Here is a 22,028-nt window from a genome sequence, read left to right on the forward strand (position 1 = left end):
GGTCTGATTCTGCTATTTTCACTCTTATGGAATATGACTGTTTCTATAGAGCAGTTCCTCTTTCCATCAACCATCCCAATAAAGTAAATGAAGAATGTTCATTCAGAACATATATTTGGTCTAAGACAGAGCTCCAACTCAGGAGAGTACTGGAGTACAAGTTTGAACTGATCTCTCTAGATTTGCTTTCTTGAAATGGCAACCTGGAATTCAACGTTTCTCATCCAGAAAAGTAACAGAAATACTCAAAATGTAGACATGAACTGTTGTTTAAAAGTGCAGTATAGAATTGACCTTGATAATTTTATAGACATTTGTTTGAAATTTTGAAAGCTCTCCAAGTAATACTTGTATTTATTATAAGAGCATTAATTGTGCCACTGGAACTTTTTTTAATATATCATGTTTTAAATATTAAATACATTGACTTTCAGACTAGATTACGAAGACCTGACACATGAGTTAGTCACTTGTACTTCCAAAAATAGACAGTTCAATTAAAATTAGTGAGACTACCGATAAATAACTGCTTAATAATATAAATCACCTAAAATTTTCCTCTCATAAAAAAAGAAAAATAAATATGAATTTACATCACACAATTGCAACTATACTACTGCTCCCACTACTTCCAAACACCACACAGCAGTGCTTTGAGATCAGTTTAGTGAGGAAAGAAATGATCCTTAACCTCATTGTCCTAACTAGACAAAACTGAAAAACAAAGAGATTAAATGGCATTTCCATTGCCACCCAGTAAACCAATGACAGAAACAGAATAGTATTCTGAAGTTTAGTCTATATTCTGTTGCTTTAAAAACTAACCACAGCTCAGTTAGGTATTTATCAAATCTTACATCACTGTATAGTAAGGACATGTCTCTGGCATGATTCAGTTCAGGAGTATCATCAGATCCAATGTACTGGCCTTTCTCGAGGTTAAATGTTTCTTTGTATTTTAGCTACAAGAGAAAAGAAATACTGAGTTAACGCCACAATAGAAATAAGTTATCACAGCTAGTCCACCTATCAGAAGTAGACATTTATTTTCTGTTAAATTATCACATCTTCAGTAATGTTTTACAGTGCATTTCAACCACTATGGTACACTAGCAAATGGCATCAGTAAAACTTCAGTAAAATGAAACATGCTGATCAGCAATTACGGGTTAATAGCCACACCACAAACTGCACTAGCTCACCAAGAACAGGACTCAATTTTAAATCACTATAAGGAAAATCTATATCAGCTGTAAATAAGGGATAACCTATGTACATCTACAAAAAAATGTAACATGCTTTGTTATAGCAGTATTACGTTGTTTATTTATATATTCTTACTAAACAACTTACCCAGTAGAAGTCTACTGTAGATAAGCACGCATATGCACACACACATACACACACAGAGCTAAACACAGTACAGTTTAGCAAAAGCAAATAAGTCATCTTCTAATTCTAACAATATTGAAAGAAGAAAAAGTACATACATCACTCTGATTGACAGAGTTAATCTTTGCCAAGACAATGTCGGGAGTGTCAACCACACTGGTGTAGTTAGAAAAGTTATCAAGGGCATCTTTCGTATACGCTCTCTGCAAAGAAATGAAGTATTTTCTTAAACACTGTGCATGAGAAACAAGAGCTAACCACACAACTACTAAAATACTTTCTTACCTTATTTATCAGTTCTTGTGCATGCTTAACTTTCTTATGTTCCACTGAATCCAGAGGAATCCAGCCACAGCCACGGAGCCATTCCAAGTCAGATTTATAAATATTCTAAATAATAAAGTTACAAAAAAGAAAAGAAATTATGTACTTCAGTCTTATGTAATATGGAAAATGCACTTAGTCGAAACAAACTGGAAATTACATGGCATGTATGTAAAATAACTTACATCACTTTGCAGATCATAGGCCTTCCTTGCCTGAATACAATCATTCTGGTCAGGGTGGCACGTCCATTGATGCAGGTAGTGGCGGTAGTCAACATCACTGACCAATGCCTGACACTCTTTGGCTGCTACAACTGACATAATATCCGGAGGGATGTGAATTTTGGACTTAGTTTTGTGATAATTTGACTTATACAATCTGTCATTCTGTATCTCGCCTGCGTGTTCAAACCACACCAGTTTTGGATCATCTCTCATACTGGGGACTCCAACGTAGTGACCTCTTTGTTTGACATAGTCAGCTTTGTACTTAAGCTGGTGGAAGAGGGGAGAAATAGGTAAAAATCAACACTGGTTATATCTACTCTTTTTTTAACCCATAAACAGCTATGATTTTGTCAATACAAAGGACAAACGAGACTGTGTTATTAAGACAGAGCTGCCAACTGCAGTCTTAGATTTTCAATACATGATCACATAAAAATATTAGGAGACAAACAGTAATGTTACTTTGTATAGTCCTTCCACTTCAAAATGTATAATTTTCTAGACTAATATGCTACCATTTTTCAGAAAGGTGCATTTTCAAAACAAGAGTAAAACTTGGCTAGAAAATGTCTGCTAATGAAGCACTTAGCCTCAATTTCCAACACATTTTTGTAACACATTATTTAAGACTGAAGAGCTGACATTTGTTTATGGCATTTACACCACATTTTTGACACAAAATGTGCACTCAGTAGTGAACCAAGTGTCATGCAATAGTTTCAACATCCATTACGCAAACCTTGGAAATTTAATGTGCATATCACATTACGTAATGTACACATACATATTACCATAATATGCCAGAAAGTGAAATCAGAGCTATAGATAACAATCACTATATTTATTAATTTTTAAAGACTTATAAAATATGAAATTTCACCTTAGCTGACTTTCAAAGGACTGTTTCCAGAAAAACTAAAGGTAGAAGAGAGAATCTGACCTTTCAGTACTGATATCCATAAAAATCGTAACATCAAAAATGTCTGAATTGTCTGGAGGACAGTGAACTTCATGAGTCATAAAGTGTCCACTGGATGTTACCTAACGCAAAGCTTTGCATATCTTTTGTTGAATTTGCAAGGCCTTTAACATTTCTAAGCTTCTAAGCACTTGCTTTCCTAATGTGATGAGAAATATTAGTACCTCACTTTGGACGTCATTTGAGTGTTTGGCATGACAGATCTGCACAGTGTCAGGAGGTAAGAGATAACCAGTGGCTTTTTCTTTCTCCCAGCTTTCCTTGTATAAACTCTGTGGAAAACAGAAGAGAGGAGAAAGGAGAAATTAAAACTACAGGAGTCATAGCCATTACTAAATGTATGTAAGGTATGTTAAAGTGCAAATAAAATGAATCTTTCCTCTAGGATCTTCTTAATGTGGCAAGTTTTCTAAATCCCTCCAAAGAGTTATTAATGTGAGTAGAATCTGGCAGATGATCGAGGAGAGAACACATACCTGATTAAGAATTCTGGCTGCCTCTCGAGCCATATCTAGCTGTGGTGTATCTGTTAGAGTATAATTTGACTTGACCGCATTCCATTCTTTGTGGTATTTAATCTAGAACAGAGAAAAAAAAAAATGAGCGCTTCACAACATCATCACAGCATATGGAAAACATAATACTAAGACCCGTATTTTATGCACAAAGTAATGTATAAAAACCTGATTTTTCAAGGCTATTAAATATGATACATTAAGTATACATCTAAATGGCCATGTATTTTTTAAAGGAAGTTATACAGGAAAAGATTTTATAGAATTTCTCAGAGAAAATTTTGAAAACTTGTTCCACTGTGGCTGGATGGACAGGGAAGTATCTTCAGAAGATGAAGTTATAATAGTTGTTTGGTCTACGACATTCCACTGCCAATCGCCAAACTACAGCAAGAAGTACTTGAACCAGGACAGATTTTAAGTTCAAGTTTTGCAAGATCAGTTCTCTCTATTCAGCATAACCTTAACATGAATGCAGAATGCTAGCATCTCCTAACCACTGATATACACGTTAAGCCATGTTTCCAAGGACAGGACATGACCAAATGCATGCATGTGCTTGAAGGGCAGCATGCCATTCAATTCAACTTTGACATTCCCATCCTTTTACCAGTGTTTGAATTAATCCAAGTCTTCAGCTTAACCTGTTCTCTACCATAAGCGTATTGAAAAAAGAAGCACAAATTCATGAACTGACAGGGGGCTGTGTCACTTCACCTTCACGTATCAGCTTCTCACAGACTTCAAAAACATATGAAGAGTAGCAAGCTGACAGCACACCAATTTTTCTAATGATTGTTGTAGCACAGTAATTAACTGGACAGTTTAAGATTGCATTGACATAATTGAGAAGGAATAAGCATTACGGGTGCCACAGTACATGTGGCTACTTATGTTCATGTTGTCAATTATCACCAAAGGTAACAGCCAAAATGGAGGAGGAGGGGACTGTCACAGAACTAGCAGTGGCTTTCCACGAGTTCATGGTTCATCGAGTGATCTTATGCTGCTTGAGGAGCTTCTTCCCGCAGACAGGACAGAAGGATAGAGATGAGATAGTGACATTCTGTTCAACTTTATGTCAAACATTCACAGAATCCCCAAAGTCTGATCCAGAATTATTTTCCCTTTTTTTTTTTTTTTTAAATATATAAAAATACTGTCATACACAGACCAAGTTAACAGCCCGAAAAGATGCCAGCAAACTTACGTCACTAAGAATTTCACCACTATTCTTTGCTGTGATATAATCAACTCTGTCTGCCACTGGAGTAAATGGAAGAGTTTCGACTTTTGTACGATACTTTCTCTGTAGAAGAGAAAAGAGGAAAATACAGTCAGATTATAGAGGAATACTTTACAGCTAACACAGCAATTCTGACTATACAGAAAAGAAAACAAAGGTTACATTGAAAGAAAAACTCTCTACACATAATGAATACTGTGGAAATACTCCAGTTGTGTTTTTTATAATAAAAATAAATGAAATACTCATGTATTTAACCATTAAAAAAATACTTAAAATTACAACTACCCCTGAGGAAATCTTAGTACTGAAAACTCTCTTATTACCTCATTCAATAGGTCTCCAGCATGTTTGACATGATTTATTCCAACTGAATCATTTGGCAACCATCCAATTCCTCGAAGCCATTCTAAATCAGATTTGTAAACAGCCTGAGAAAACAAAATAGAGTTCATGCTGTTAGCCACAGTTCCCTGTACAATCCAGCAGGATCCATAAAGAACGGCATGCACTTCACTGGTTAAAAGGAGAGCAGTAATTCCAACTTCAGCACTATACCTCAATTCAGTGCACTTCAAACTCAGCAGTATGTAACAGAGGGATACACAATGTGTTCTAAATAACCAGCAAAGCCAATTCACTGCACTTAGCAGAAGATTCCCACTGATTTCAGTTAGAGCTGAAGCAGACTAAGAAGAGACAAGACAGAAGTTAAACAAAGTTTCCATGTTAACTCACATCACTTTGGAGATCGTAGGCTTTCCTAGCATGTATGACATCATTCTGATCTGGAAGACAGATCCATTGATGCAAGTAATGACGGTAATCAACATCACTGACCAAAGACTGCCCATGTTTAGCTGATTGGATAGACAGCATATCAACTGGCAGATGGCACTGTGTCTTCCATTTGGCGAAGTGCTTCTTGTATTCTAGTTCACTCTGAACCTTGCCTATGCCAAGAGCAAACTTAATTTTGGTATCTGCTTTTGCATTTGGAACTCCAACATAATGTCCTTTCTGCTTCTCATGATCCAGTTTGTATTTATACTGGGTAAAGAGCAAAGATGACCATTAATAACAGTTATGAAATAGTTCTTAAAGCGTATGGAAAGGTACATGCCTCTTTTTGCACTTACATCACTAGCAATTTCTCTGGAAGCTTTGGCTGCCTTAATTGGGATTGCATCTGCTCTCAAATCACAACTCATCTTCATTTCATCCCAGGCTTCTTTATACAGTTTCTGAAAAGATAGTACAATGTCACACGTATGCTAAATACCCTGGCATTTGTCATTAAAGAAACATACACTATACTGTCATTTGTTTGCTGAAATGTGAGACTTGGAGGGGGGGAGGGGAGGCATTACTTCTGCTCCTAGCTATAAATACTGCTTGTCAGTACATGCACAGTGCCTGTAACACACCCCTGCTCCAACCTGTACAGCATGGAGGGGCGTTTGTAAAAGTTCTGAAAATATTTATATCCTCTCTTCCATTCCATTCAAGTATTGTCACAGTGGTGCATTATATTAATGATTTCTAAACAGCTGTATACATGCATTTATTTTAAATTGTCTAAATACTTTAAGAATGCACAGTAGAAGGAAGGGAATGTTGTAAGCTGCATATAAGGAAAGATATCAACCAGATTCATGTGATTTAACCTTCAACTTTTTAAGTAACATCTTAGAAAGTTATTGTTCAGAGTTTACTATTTTTTTTAATGTAGAAAATAACAGAACAAAAAACATACCTGGCTATAATTATGAGCATTAGACTTGGCTAGGGTGATTTCGGGTGTGTCTGGCATAATATGGATCATAGTCTTGTCCTTTTCCCAGGCTTCTTTGTATTTTGGCTGTTAAAATATTTCATTTTCTATTTAAAATATGGAACTGCACTTGTTGGTAACATAAATTTCCATAAATCTCACATGCATTATCATCTCCAAAAAATAAAATGCCTTGAAAAGCGTAAGTCAGCTTAAAACACCACTGATCAATTTTACACTTTAACAGAGAGTATTCTGTTTGTTCATCACCTCCAAACAATGAAAGAATTCAAGAACATTGTAACGTACAATACTGAGTTGTTCCGCATTCACTTTAGCTTGAAGAATGTCTGGAGAATCGATGACACTGGTGTACTTCAGGCTTTCGATAGGCGTGCGATACACCTTGTCGCTCAGGAGATCCTGGGCATGTTTCACTCTCTTAATACCTGGAGAGTCATTAGGCAACCAGCCAATTCCACGGAGCCACTCTAGGTCTGATTTATAAATAGCCTGTGTTGGAGATGGTCAGAAAAATAAAACATTTTTTTTAAATGACTGTCTTAATTATTTTAGACTAAATAAAGCAGTATATGCTTTAGAAAAGGCCAGTCAGCTAGACCTAGATTAATCCTTTTATACACAAGAGATATTCAAGCAACAAGTAAGCCTGAGAAGCACATTTAAAAATGTTCAAAATCTTATGAAATTAAATACTGGAGAAGCAATTGAACATTAAGGATGATAAAAGGTCTTTCTGTTCACTCCAAAATATACATTCCTCTAGTCACTTCAATGATTTAAGGACCCAAACAAGAAAACATGTTGCCCATAGTGGAAGACGACAAAAAGGAGTTAAAATAAAATAATAATGATAAGGAGCTACTGAGGAGCAGAGCTAACCAGCAAAACTCCTGAAGTGGTAGCAGGCAACATTATCTTCATTTTAATTGACCAAATCCTTCAACAAGGAACATGAATCCCAACTCTGAAGCTCAAGTGAAATACAGGAAGAGACACTGTTGTCTGATTAAGTTACGAGGCCAAAGCAAGAAAAGCAGCTGTACTTACTCCACTTGTTTTGATATCAGCCACTAGAATATTTTAGCTGCAATCTTACATAGTTTTCATGACAATACATAGATTTTCAAGTAGATTCAGGTAAACAAAAAATAATAAACAATAAAAGGCAACAAACATTTCTTGCCTAACAAATACTATCAAAGAAAGGCAATTCTTCATCACCTGCAAATTACAGTACTCCAAAAGAATATGAAATACAGCAGATAACTATTAAGTCCCTTAAAGGTTTACATATAATACCAATAACAAAGAATAACAAAGACGAGATTGTAGGAGAAAGTGATCTAAAGACCAAACATTGGTGACTGAGCTAAAATTAACCAATAATATTAGAATATACCGAATCTTCATGCATACGTACATCACTCTGTAGGTCGTAGGCTCTCCTTGCATGCACCACATCATTGTGGTCAGGCAGACACGTCCACTGGTGAAGGTAATGGCGGTAGTCAACATCACTGACAAGCGTCTGGCACTCCTTGGCTGCCTGCACTGACATGGCATCCACTGGCATGTGGATCTGGGCCTTCGAATCGTTGTATGCCTTCCTGTAAAGGCGGTCATTCTGCAGCAGCATGGCTCGTGCAGCCCACGACAGCTTGGGATCCTCCTTGGCAGTTCGGCACCCAATGTAGTGCCCTTTCTGCTTCTCGTGTGCTTCTTTGTACTTGTACTAAGGAAAGTAAAGAGAATGTAAGTAGCCACACGCTTCTCACCTGAATACAACTAACAAACAAAGGGCCTTCACCTTCCTGAGCTCGCTCTCCTACGACACATTTCCCAAAGGCATTGCCTCAGCACAGACAAAACTCCCATCCATTCAGAGGAAACTCTCTCCAGCACCCAAAACAGGTGTCCCCAAATCACCATGGTTTCTCAAAAATACATCTGAAGCAGACGTCTTGCTCTGCAAGACTGCTCCAAGCACTAGCCTCATTCCAGATCCTCAAGGAGAAAGTATCTGACAGTAGGGACTACAGGAACTGCAAGTGTTCAGCAGCAGACACAGCTGTGGCACTGCCTAAATCAGTTTCACCTTGATTCTGGGTGGCTGGAAATTAACACTTTGTTGCCTGGCACTCCTAGCACTCAGACAAGCTTATCACACTGCATCCTAAGAACGGACCACTAACTCACTGGCAGCTGCAAGCTGCAGAAAGGCAGAAGCACTCAGAACAGCCTTTAAAATAACAAAGGAGCACAGACTCATACGCTGCTTCTACCTGAGATGCACTTCACTCAGCTCTGTCAAGCTGGACAAAGGAAGACACAAGACAGGACAACCACGTTCAGAGGAGACTGTACCTCACTCGCAATGTCTCTGGAAGCCTTGGCATGTTTGATGGGAATGGCGTCAGCTCTTAGGTCATAGTTCTTTGCTTTGGCCTCATCCCAGGCTTTCTGGTAATGTTTCTGCAAAGCAAATTGATCAACCATGTTACATCAGGACTCCGGCCTTGATGTGGTCACAGGTTCTGTTCATACACATACAACTGGAGGAAAAGAGTTGCTGGAGACAAAACATCATCTCTCCAGATAAAATGAATCCGAGCCTTACTGAGCTGTGAAGCCTCCTACACCTGTGTATGGGAACTGCTAAGTCACAGCCTGAACCACTGATTGAGCACCTGGAGGAAAGACCCAGTCAGCCCTGGGAGCACAGGTGAAGGCAATTCTTAGGCCTCAAAACTCTTAGGCCTCATTTAAGGGCTGACTGCGATTGAGGAAGGATCTCTTTCTGGAGATCCCTCCTTGCTGGAAGCTTTTCCCTGTGTGCCCAGAATCTTCTGATATGGGTGAGCAATCTACTTCCCTTCATTTGTAGTTCCTTGCTATCATGCCGGTCCTTCCACCTCTGTTGTAACACCTTTTCTATTGTGTTGGTCTTTCTGATTGCTACAACCTCCTAGAGACTTCCTTCTCTACTGCTCTTTATCTGGACCAATAAAGAAAGCAAGTGTAGGCAGTGAGTCGTAGTCCATTTACAAGACTGAACAGAAATTGAAGTGTCTCCACATGTCTGTAAAGTCCCATGCTATCCAGGACAGCAAGCACAAAAACACAAGGGCTGTCTTTATTGTCAGCTTGGCTCTCAAAAGCTTGGTCAGCCAGTCAGAACTTGATCTCATTAGAATGGCTCAGTAAATAACATGTTTTGGATTTCTCTGATGAATGTTGAAATAGAGATAGTGAATTATATTACACATAAGACCACAAGGAACTCTGTAATCAAAGCAAGGGCAAGATAAAAAAAAAAAGCAGGAAACTGAAACATCTGTAGCAACAACACCTGAAATATTTCAGTCCTAGTTCAATCACATCGACTAATTCTGAATAATATTTAACTTAATGTTCAACACCAAGAACATCTAGGAGCGAATGCAGTTTCCAGCCAAAAATTTCCTGCCCTTTTGTGCTGAAAACACTAAACAGGAAACTGCTTTCAGCCTTACAGAATCTCCACTGCTAGTCCTAGACCCACAAAAATAGTGGGTGAAGCAACACATATCTGCAAAACGTATCAGAGATGATGAGTCTACAGACTACTTGAACAGCTCCACAAAAAATCTTTGCCAGTTTTTACCAAAGGGCAGAGAAGTCCTCTATAATTATGCTCTGAACTTCTAACTTTGCTAACAAACACATGCCCATCAGGCAAGGCAGCTGACTGCTTGATAGCTTCAGGAATATGCATAGTTTAAGATAAAATGCATCAGTGCTGGCATGTTCCAAAGAGGCAATTTTGTCAAATTCATATCCACAAGGACTTTGTGAGGATACAACAGCATGGAGTCTAGATCAGCACCCTTACTAATTCCTTGCTTGATGAACGTCTCATTCGATAACAATACACATGCAGTCATTAATTACACTCTGCATAGGCAGCTATTAGATGTAATCTATTGTTTACAATATAAACACAGTGGAAAACAGCAGTAGTACGTGCCACTCTTTATGGTGAAATCTAAAAGAAGACAGCTGAAAAGCTCTATGAGCAGCTCTGAAGTTAATGACGGTTCACACACATCTTATTTTATTCTCTTACATTGCTGATGTTCAGAGCGTTGAGTTTGGACTGCAGCATCTCAGGAGTGTCAGAAGGTATGGAAATCTGCGTCTTATCTTTGTCCCAGGCCTCACGGTACAGACGCTAAGGAGAAAGGAAGCATAATGACATTTTCACTGTGGTCTGAACACTGACAAATAATACAACACTGGTGGGAATTACTTAGCAACATCGATTTCAAATTAATCATTGTCTTGGTAGAAATTGTAGCCTCCAACACAAAGAAATGTCAACGTATAATGAAAGAAAAGCAAAACAAAAGCTTACCTTACTGATCTGCGCAGCATTGATCTTAGCCTGGACAACATCTGGAGCATCAGTTACGCTGGTGAATTTCATCTCGTCTGGCCGCGTACGGTACAACCTCTCATTCAGGATTTCCTGGGCTTTCTTGGCTTTGACCACATCCACAGAACCTTCTGTCAGCCAGCCAACACCTCGCAGCCACTCCAGGTCTGACTTGTACACGTTCTGCAAATAAACCAAGGGTTAGTGCCATTGCAGAGACAACTTCGAGTACAGAGCGCTTATGTATGTACAAGGCTTTCCCCAGGCTCCTCCTCCAAAAGTTGTACATGAAGTACTAATTGCTGAGACTGTAGCCTACCAAATCCATTATGCAAAACACTATAACATATTCTACACTGCAACAAAATTAACCATCTTTTAAAATAAATCCTACATGCAAAACAGAGACAGAATATGCAGGTAAATATGATTCAGTAGACAAACACATCAGTAACACACACTGCATGTTGATATGAACTGCCGAATACACTTCTGGCAACCAAGCTGCAAATAATGATGTTGAAATTATCATCTACATGAATTACAAAACCATGTCAAGACTAACTGCACATTCATGAAAATATCCTTGAGATAATATCTGTAAAGTGACAAGAAGAGGCTCACACAACTCTGAGAACGCTTTCCTACAATTACTCTCACTCACATCACTCTGTAGGTCATAGGCTCTCCTTGCATGCACCACATCATTGTGGTCAGGCAGACACGTCCACTGGTGAAGGTAATGGCGGTAGTCAACATCACTGACAAGTGTCTGGCACTCCTTGGCTGCCTGCAGTGGCATCGCATCCACTGGCATGTGGATCTGGGCCTTCGAATCGTTGTATGCCTTCCTGTAAAGGCGGTCATTCTGCAGCAGCATGGCTCGTGCAGCCCACGACAGCTTGGGATCCTCCTTGGCAGTTCGGCACCCAATGTAGTGCCCTTTCTGCTTCTCATGTGCTTCTTTGTACTTGTACTAAGGAAAGTAAAGAGAATGTAAGCGGCCACACGCTTCTCACCCAAACACAACTAACAAACAAAGGGCCTTCACCTTCCTGAGCTCACTCTCCTACGACACATTTCCCAAAGGCGTTGCCTCAGCACAGACAAAACTCCCATCCATTCAGAGGAAACTCTCTCCAGCACCCAAAACAGGTGTCCCCAAATCACCATGGTTTCTCAAAAATACATCTGAAGCAGACGTCTTGCTCTGCAAGACTGCTCCAAGCACTAGCCTCATTCCAGATCCTCAAGGAGAAAGTATCTGACAGTGGGGATTACAGGAACTGCAAGTATTCAGCAGCAGACACAGCTGTGGCACTGCCTAAATCAGTTTCACCTTGATTCTTGGTGGCTGGAAATTAACGCTTTGTTGCCTGGCACTCCTAGCACTCAGACAAGCTTATCACACTGCATCCTAAGAATGGACCACTAACTTACTGGCAGTTGCAAGCTGCAGAAAGGCAGAAGCACTCAGAACAGCCTTTAAAATAACAAAGGAGCACAGACTCGTATGCTGCTTCTACCTGAGATGCACTTCACGCAGCTCTGTCAAGCTGGACAAAGGAAGACACAAGACAGGACAACCACGTTCAGAGGAGACTGTACCTCACTCGCAATGTCTCTGGAAGCCTTGGCGTGTTTGATGGGAATGGCGTCAGCTCTTAGGTCATAGTTCTTCGCTTTGGCCTCATCCCAGGCCTTCTGGTAATGTTTCTGCAAAGCAAATTGAGCAATGATGTTACATCCAATCAGGACTCTGAAATCTTGGCTTTCTTAATACCTAGTCTCTTGAGGTTAATCAGTTGGGTGTTTTGTGTGTCCCTTGTAACTGGCATGTTGCAATAATGACCCTTGCAAGCGCCCTAGCAGAAACCTCATAACACAGAGATTAAAGCAGGCACAAAACTCAAAACATAAAGATATGGCAGATACATTACTAAAAAGACATCATAATACCCTGCTGAAGGCTACTGCTGACCACGTGCATGACCTCACTCCATAGGCCTCACATGGGCTGTTACACTGTCAGACTCATGCACCTTCATGGCCAATGCTGAAATCTGTAAGGCCTTGAAGTGGTCAGATGTTCCATTCACATGCACACCCAAATGCAGGTGCAGAGTTGCTGGAGACAAAACATCTGTTCTGACAAAACATATCCAAGCCCTACTAAGCCTCCTACACCTCCTAGGCTTCTTTACTGGTCTTTTCCTTAGTTAGTATAAAGAAGTTAGTGTAAGCAGAGAGTCTTAGTCCATTTACAAGACGAAACAGAAACTGAAGGGTCTCCATATGTCCGCAAAAACCCATGCTATACAGGACATCAAGCACAAAAACACTAGGGCTCTGGTTTTAGCATCATCTTGGGCCCATGGAAGGTTTATAATTCCACCTGAACTTGATGTCATTAGAATGGCTTGATAAGCAATTTGGTAGTTCTCTAATGACTGTGAAAAATCAGAAACTAAAGGTTATTACACATCAAACCACAAGGAACTCTTACATTGCTGATGTTCAGAGCGTTGAGTTTTGACTGCAGCATCTCAGGAGTGTCAGAAGGTATGGAAATCTGTGTCTTATCTTTGTCCCAGAGCTCACGGTACAGATGCTATGGAGAAAGGAAGCATAATGACATTTCACTATGGTCTGAACACTGACACAAAAATCACTTGTGGAAATTATTTAGTTACGTTCATTTCATTGGTTTCAAATTAATCGTTGTCTTGGTAGAAACTGTAGTCTCTAACATAAAGAAATATTGATGCATGAATGAAAAATAAGCAAAACAAAAGCTTACGTTACTGAGTTGCATAGCATTGATCTTAGCCTGGACAACATCCGGTGTATCAGTTATGCTGGTGAATTTCATCTCATCTGGCCGCGTACGGTACAACCTGTCACTCAGGATTTCCTGGGCTTTCTTGGCTTTGACTACATCCACAGAACCTTCTGCCAGCCAGCCAATGCCTCGCAACCACTCCAGGTCTGACTTGTACACATTCTGCAAATAAACCAAGGGTTAGTGCCATTGCAGAGACAACTTCGAGTACAGAGAGCTTATGTATGTACAAGACTTTCCCCAGGCTCCTCCTCCAAAAGTTACACATAAAACAGTCAGCACTGAGACTGTAGACTAACAAATCCTTTACATACACAGCTATGACTTTCCTTCACATTGTAACAAAATAAACACCTTTTAAAATGCAAGATGATCCAAATGTATTTTTAAAAAATCATACAGGGACTGACTGCACATTCATGAAAATATCCTTGACATTTTATCAGCAGAGTGACAAGAAGAGGCTCACACAACTCTGAGAACGCTTCCCTACAATTACTCCCACTCACATCACTCTGTAGGTCGTAGGCTCTCCTTGCATGCACCACATCATTGTGGTCAGGCAGACACGTCCACTGGTGAAGGTAATGGCGGTAGTCAACATCACTGACAAGTGTCTGGCACTCCTTGGCTGCCTGCACTGACATGGCATCCACTGGCATGTGGATCTGGGCCTTCGAATCGTTGTATGCCTTCCTGTAAAGGCGGTCATTCTGCAGCAGCATGGCTCGTGCAGCCCACGACAGTTTGGGATCCTCCTTGGCAGTTCGGCACCCAATGTAGTGCCCTTTCTGCTTCTCGTGTGCTTCTTTGTACTTGTACTAAGAAATTATAAAAGAAGTATAACAAGATATGCATTGATATTGGTCATGAATGATTTTTTTTTTTAAATGTACTATCATATAATCATTCATAGTTTAGAAATGTACAATGCTTTCTTGTTGAATACTTTTTACTAAATTCATAGTCACTTATGATTTTCTAATATCTGTTTAATGTCAGGAATTGCAATGCTATTTGCCTTTTGAAATTGATATCCATTGTCCCTCTGCTTTGAATTCTGTGCTGGTAGGCTTTTTCATGAATCTGATTTACCATACTTCTTTAATGTCTCAAGTAGCTTTTTGCTTGATTCCTATTTCACACACTAACAATATATGTAAAGGAAGTACATACATCACTCGCAATATCTCTTGATGCCTTCGCGCTTCGGATTGGAATTGCATCAGCTCTCATGTCGTAACCCTTCTTTTTGGCATCTTCCCAGGCTTGTATATAATGTTTCTACATAAAAGAAGACAGAAAATGGCTTCTGAGTATTCATAAAGATGGAACTTCTACATCTCATAATCTTTCTGAAAATTTTAGTGAAAATATATTTTAAAACATTGTTATGGTTAAAGAAATGCTTACTTAATTTCCCTATTTCCATTAATGTATTATACGTTTAAATATTCTTACCTGGCTAACATTAGTTGCATTGGCCTTTGCTAATAAAATCTCTGGAGTGTCAGGCATGACGTGAATCGACGTTTTGTCTGCATCCCAGGCTTCTGTATATAAACGCTACGGGAGAGAAGAACAGATCCTTTAGATTCTTTTAACAAGTTTAACTGTGTAATGATGACAAGACAGCAAGCTTGAAATTAGCATTCATTAAAAATATATCTATTTATGATATAACGAAGCCTTGATGGAAACCAAGGTAAATATATAACCAAACTCACACATTTGTCTAAAGAAGTATTTTATAAACTTCCGGACGTTTCGAGTAGCCTTCAACATCCCAATATAGTAAAGGCTCTCATTGAACAGCTTAAATAGGAAACTTCATCCTTCCTCCATTTCTTAGGCTAAGTTGGACCAGCAAATGATTTACTTAGGGTTGCTAGGAAAATGCTGTGTAGTCTTATTTCAGTATTTTTCACCTTAGCAACAAGTTCTATCAACTAGTAATACCAGTTGCAGTAATACACAAACTCACCTTGTTCATCATCTCAGCATTGTGCTTGGCTAAGACCATAGCCAAAGAATCTGTCACACTAGTAAATTTAATTTGGTCGGCCGGTTGACGATACTTCCTATCACTCAGGATTTCTCCAGCTTTCTTAGCTTTCTCAACGTCCAAGGAACCAATAGGAACCCATCCAATACCTCTCAGCCATTCCAGGTCCGATTTATAAACAGCCTGAAAGTTTTGCAAAGTTCATCATACATATGCAAGTACAATATTAAAATAATTATATCTTATACCGTATTAGGAATTTTATATATTTCTGCATATTAGCAGCATATGGATTTTAAGCCAACTTTAATTTTTGAAAAAAATTGTTAACCTTTAAATAACAAAAAAGGGAGTTATTGAAGATCTCCACACATGAAAAAGAAATTACATCTCAGAGAAAATAGAATTAAATGTAAGTTTGAGGACAGCATATTAAATGTTTCACCACCAAGAACGTGTCCAATACAAGTGGCCAAGGCATACTTTATACAAAGTATTATGTACAAAACCCAGTATATTTAATTATGTATTACAAATTCAACAATTTACTCACGTCACTCTGCAGATCATAGGCCTTCCTAGCATGGATGACATCGTTCTGGTCTGGCAGGCAGATCCACTGATGCAGATTGTGGTTGTAATCAACATCGCTGACCAGCTCCTGACATTTCTTGGCCAACACAATTCCCAGCATGTCCACTGGGCTGCTGAAGTGCGTCTTGGTCTTCTCAAACGCTTTCTTGTACTCCCTGTCACTCTGGATCTTGGCCACGTGCATCGACCACATCATCTTCGGATCGTCCTCTATGTTGCGGGCTCCAATGTGGTGGCCAAGCTGCTTGCGATACCCTTCTTTATACTTGTACTGAAATAAAGTACATCCATATTCCGTATGGTATAGTTATCAATTCATAAATTACACAAATAGTTTAACATAATTAATAATATTTTTATATGATTTAGACCTTTCTTCTATATCATTAACTTTCACATAAGAAATATTTTATTTTACTTTACAGATATTATTTTTGATTTTAGTACAACTGTATGTCCTGTTTTTGTCTGGGATAGAGTTAATATTCTTCATAGTTAAACCACACCATCGTAACACACGTACAATTAACATTTAGTGTCACATACTAGCTAAAAAGTCTGATATTCCATATTCTTTTAATATTAATATTAGAATGTAAAGATTAACTTATTGTAAAAGATTATCATGGGACACCATGAGGAAGACAGTCTGAGGTGGTCTTTACACTAACTGTTTAATTATCAACCTTGATGGAAAAACAAATAACATAAAAATATTATCCTATGTTCTAGTGATGTTTCCTCATCAGGAAACTGCATATTTTTTAATTCTGTTTGTGTATTCAGACATCTTAAATTTCAGTACAACATTCTAACAGAACTACTTTTTCCTCAGAAAAAGACAAAAATTTAGAACTTTTAGCATTCATTTACTAATATTTATATTCTGGGTAGAAATTTTAAGGTATTTCCTATTTTGAATCAGAAATGAATTTGGTTAACTACAGCACAGAATCATACACCTTACTGTGTATCCTACTTCAACATCCATGGGCATGCAATAGAACTATTATAGTGGACACAGATTCACTCTTTATATCACTTTTTCTATTGATTATCATTGTGTATTTCTCATGCATAAAATACAGACTGTCCATTCCTTTTATATACTAGGGCATGCAGTAGAATTACGGAATTTCAGTATTATCTATTCTATCCTCAAGATATCACATTAATAACCAACGGAACAAAAATGTCAATTCTTTTACTTCAACAAATCCATAATGCCATGAGAAAAAGTGTGCTTACATCACTGGCAATCTCTCTGGATGCTCTGGCAGCTTGGATAGGAATGGCATCAAAACGCAAGTCATGCCCTTTCTTCTTCGATTCCTCCAAAGCCAGTTTGTACATATTCTGTAAGAAAAATATTCACATTTTGTTCCAAAAATCAAAAAATTTACACGCTTCAGTTAAACATATCTGCGTAAAAAAACAAATTACGTCCTTAAACAATATTGTTAATGTTCAGATAGCTTGAGTGAACACATCTGAACACAGCTCCATCTTTTGCAGAAAGTAAAAAAAAAAAAAAATTTTTTTTTAAAATCAGATTTCAAAGACCTAATTTTATAGTAGACACTTGGAAACTAGAAGTCATCCAAGGAAGGGAAAGAAAGAAATATTTGAAAACTTATATTCCACTATAAAAGTGATTTCTAGTTTATAGTTGAAAATATATTTTAGAAGAACATCATATACCTAGGAGATAAATTCTCATAAAAGAGCAGCTTTAAAGTAAGCAGCATAGCTGGCCATTTGTGAAATCAAACAACTTGACAACAATATAATATTAAGTAAAATTCAGAGGTAACAAAATTGTACTTTCTCAGCTCTTCAGACTTACTCACCTGACTGTAGTTTACTTGGTTTTGTTTAGCTAGCATGATTTCTGGTGTGTCAGGCATGACATGAATTGAGGTCTTATCTTTATCCCACGCTTCAGTGTATAAACGCTAAGAATACAGGAAAAAGATTAATGCTGCATTCCAGTGCAAGTTCAATTTTCACAAATTAGCTAAAGCATAACATTAGGTAAAATTAAAGGAAACAGCAAGAACAAATGCTTACATTTAATCAGATCAAGATACCAAATTCTCTCTGTAAAGAGAATTTCACTGAGGAAATTCAGTGCACAGACACAGAATCACAGAAACAGAATGGCTAAGGTGGTCAGGACCCCCAGAGGTCATCTGTTCCAACTCCCTGCTCACATACAGCCACCTAGAGCCTACAGAACTGCAGCATTTAATTTAAGAACAATGAATAAATCAAAGTACTCTTACCACTCACTACACAGACCATGTCAGAGAAAAGATTAAAATGTAATATGTAGAAAATCTTGAGGTAAGTCTTCCATTACATGGCTATTAGCTTTGGAAGAAATACACAGAGCACGCTATTTGAAACAAGTATTATCTCTGAACTTCAGCATTACCTGTGATCATGTTATTTCTAGTCTTCTGTCTCCAAGGTTTAGCAGGAAAATGCTGATATGTTGCTAAATTGCATCAAGACTCACCTTATTCATCATCTCTGCATTATGCTTAGCTAGGTTCATCTCTAGAGAATCAGTAACACTAGTAAACTTGATGGTGTCCGGAGGCTGACGGTATACTTTATCGCTCAAGATCTGTCCTGCCTTCTTGGCTTTTTCAATATCCAAGGAACCAATGGGGACCCAACCAATGCCACGCATCCATTCAAGGTCTGACTTGTAGATATTCTATTACAAAAAAAAAAAAAGAGAGAGAGAGAGAAATTCTAATATTAAAGTTATTTACACAAAGCATCTTTTTTCAAGTGCTTAAGTAAACTCACCATTAGCTATCAATACAAATAAATCCCAAGGCCCAGAAAAAAATGTTCAAAGAAATCCCTGCCTTTTATTTAGATAAAGAGTTCCATCTGGATACAAGTTTCACATAAAGGCAAATGATAAATAGCCCAAATCAGACAACTTCATTGAAATATCAACAAGTTAACATCTACTATTGGAGATCTGAGTTTCAGTATACCATACAGCTTTGAAATTGTCTTAAAAATCATGCTCTGTCACATTAGTACATGATGCTCTGATCCATCTATGTAAAATATCAAACACATTCCTCCTCAAAAATGAAATTAGAGGTACTCACGTCACTCTGCAGATCATAGGCCTTCCTAGCATGGATGACATCGTTCTGGTCTGGCAGGCAGGTCCACTGATGCAGATTGTGGTTGTAATCAACATCGCTGACCAGCTCCTGACATTTCTTGGCCAACACAATTCCCAGCATGTCCACTGGGCTGCTGAAGTGCGTCTTGGTCTTCTCAAACGCTTTCTTGTACTCCCTGTCACTCTGGATCTTGGCCACGTGAATCGACCACATCATCTTCGGATCGTCCTCTATGTTGCGGGCTCCAATGTGGTGGCCAAGCTGCTGGCGATACCCTTCTTTATACTTGTACTGAAATATAAATCAAGATATTATGCTTGTATATAGAATATATTACGAGTTACCCATGTGAAATGTTTATAATAATAAACTCACCAAATTTTTCTGTACTCTACAGCCAACAAAATACATTTAAGTAATTCTGGGGCTAATAACATGGATCCTCAGGTTAAATTTTTGAGATTTGTATTAGAGCAGTAAACTGAAAGATTACGAACTTTTTTTTGAAAAAATTCTTCTCTAATATTACTGAGAAATAATCCTGTTTTACACATACTTTAAAGATTTAATTATACATACACCTAAAAACATGACAGCAGCATCACATTGTCCATACTTTTTACAATTAGGTCTTTATACATATACAATTTATTTCCAAAATGTGCTTTTTAGATGAGAGTTAAACATCTTTTACAGAAACAATCTGATCATTTTCACGCTGCAGATATCTGATGTCAGCACACAAAAAAATCCCAAAATATTAATGTCTTACATCACTGGCAATTTGTCTGGATGCTTTGGCAGCCTGAATGGGGATAGCATCACTTCTCAAATCATAGCCTTTCTTTTTTGCTTCTTCCATGGCTTGTTTGTACAGTTTCTAGATGAAGAATTAAACAACAGGATTAATGTAACTAAATTCCATATATTACATTCTGTGCAGAACAAATTGCTTGTGAGTAGGTAGAAAAAATTGTTAAGATTCATTCTAGCCTGGTTTTATCTAACTTCCTTAATTCAAATCTCCAGATTAGTAACTCATGTGAATCTATATTGAATGAAGATCATTGCTACTATTTTTTTTCTAAACTTTAATAACATAACATAGATTACAATTTGATAGATAAGTTATTCCTCCACATACAAGTAGAATAAAGATTTCTAAAGCCACCTCTAACTGATCTGAACATTTTTGCCTAAACTACCCCTGAACACTGGGAACAATAATCATCACAACTGTGAAGGAATTTTTTTATTATTATTATTTCTAATGTTGGAATGAATTTTGCACTTTTCCAACAGTACATACAATGGCACAAAGAACCCCCCAAAATTCACCAGAGATACACTTTTATAGAACTTATTCTAAGCAGTGATCACAGACGTATGTACGTACTACTGTACAAATACACTAATTAGGTTTCTAAAGTCACAGTTTCGATTACAAATATTTGGTGTTACTTAAAGAAGCTGATCTACAAAAAAAAAAAATCTATATTAGGTTTTTAAGAATATTGACACAGAACCTATGGAGATCTAACATACCTCACTGTAGTTATGCATATTCTGTTTCGCTAGTGTGATTTCAGGTGTGTCGGGCATTATGTGAATTTGTGTCTTGTCTTTATCCCAAGCCTCAGTATACAAACGCTGCAGGAGAAATACCAGATGTTAAGCAAGGAAAAAAGATGACAACTTGGAGATCCCCTAAAACATAAGAATTACAGAATTGTACTCCTAGTCTAGAAAGTCCTTATTTCTTACATAGTACTGAGATTTTATGTTCATTTCTCTAGGTGTTTGATTTTCAGGTTAAGCATTCGTAATGTAGAAAAAAATCTGTTTAAAACAAAAAATTTAGAAAAAGGGCTTTCCACAGAATGCTCATTAGACACACAGAGATCTAAACTCTACAAACAACATCTCACTGAAAGAGGAAAGGGCTTTATTGACATACATAGGGCTGAATGAGATTAGGGCCTCAGATTCACAAAAATACTTACATTGAAAGAACTATGCTGAATTGTTTAAAATACAGATATTTCAAAGACTGCTTTGGATCAAATGATTTATTAATTCCTAGATCACTAGATACCTTTGATAAATTATTATACAAGTAGCTAGATTTTCATATCAAAAATTGGATGAAAGATAACATGCTACTAAATACCAGAGTACGTAAAAAGCTTCAAAACTGTTAATTACAATTTAACTTGGTAACTTGGAAGATACTGCTATACATATTAGCACTTGCTAAAATAATTTACTTGTTGATCTCCAAGAACGTAACTTAGATTTTTAAAGCCTTGCTGTGCTGAAAACTCATGCAGCAACTACAGACTTCTATTTATAAACCTCTGTCTCAGAACTTCAGCATTACCTGTGATCATGTTATTTCTAGTCTTCTGTCTCCAAGGTTTAGCAGGAGAATGCTGGTATGTTGCTAAATTGCATCAAGACTCACCTTATTCATCATCTCTGCATTATGCTTAGCTAGGTTCATCTCTAGAGAATCAGTAACACTAGTAAAC

At 37.8% G+C, this 22,028-nt stretch overlaps 1 protein-coding gene across 1 annotated transcript in view; it reads right to left on the minus strand.

The window, feature by feature from the left end:
- The window catches only part of NEB (nebulin), a 124,662-nt gene that overhangs the window by 54,757 nt on the left and 47,877 nt on the right, over positions 1–22,028 (minus strand). The window contains 32 exon segments of the mRNA XM_021399955.1: positions 858–962; positions 1,491–1,595; positions 1,678–1,782; positions 1,902–2,213; positions 3,090–3,197; positions 3,402–3,503; positions 4,651–4,749; positions 5,013–5,117; positions 5,425–5,736; positions 5,826–5,930; positions 6,443–6,547; positions 6,770–6,973; positions 7,905–8,216; positions 8,849–8,956; positions 10,590–10,694; positions 10,878–11,081; positions 11,563–11,874; positions 12,507–12,614; positions 13,405–13,509; positions 13,699–13,902; positions 14,250–14,561; positions 14,917–15,024; positions 15,202–15,306; positions 15,725–15,928; positions 16,299–16,610; positions 17,588–17,695; positions 18,190–18,294; positions 18,861–19,064; positions 19,477–19,788; positions 20,270–20,377; positions 21,043–21,147; positions 21,962–22,022. Of these exon segments, the coding sequence (XP_021255630.1) occupies positions 858–962; positions 1,491–1,595; positions 1,678–1,782; positions 1,902–2,213; positions 3,090–3,197; positions 3,402–3,503; positions 4,651–4,749; positions 5,013–5,117; positions 5,425–5,736; positions 5,826–5,930; positions 6,443–6,547; positions 6,770–6,973; positions 7,905–8,216; positions 8,849–8,956; positions 10,590–10,694; positions 10,878–11,081; positions 11,563–11,874; positions 12,507–12,614; positions 13,405–13,509; positions 13,699–13,902; positions 14,250–14,561; positions 14,917–15,024; positions 15,202–15,306; positions 15,725–15,928; positions 16,299–16,610; positions 17,588–17,695; positions 18,190–18,294; positions 18,861–19,064; positions 19,477–19,788; positions 20,270–20,377; positions 21,043–21,147; positions 21,962–22,022 (5,269 nt within the window).

Source organism: Numida meleagris, chromosome 5, assembly GCF_002078875.1.
Source record: "Numida meleagris isolate 19003 breed g44 Domestic line chromosome 5, NumMel1.0, whole genome shotgun sequence".
In the NCBI taxonomy this organism is placed as follows: Eukaryota; Metazoa; Chordata; class Aves; order Galliformes; family Numididae; genus Numida; species Numida meleagris.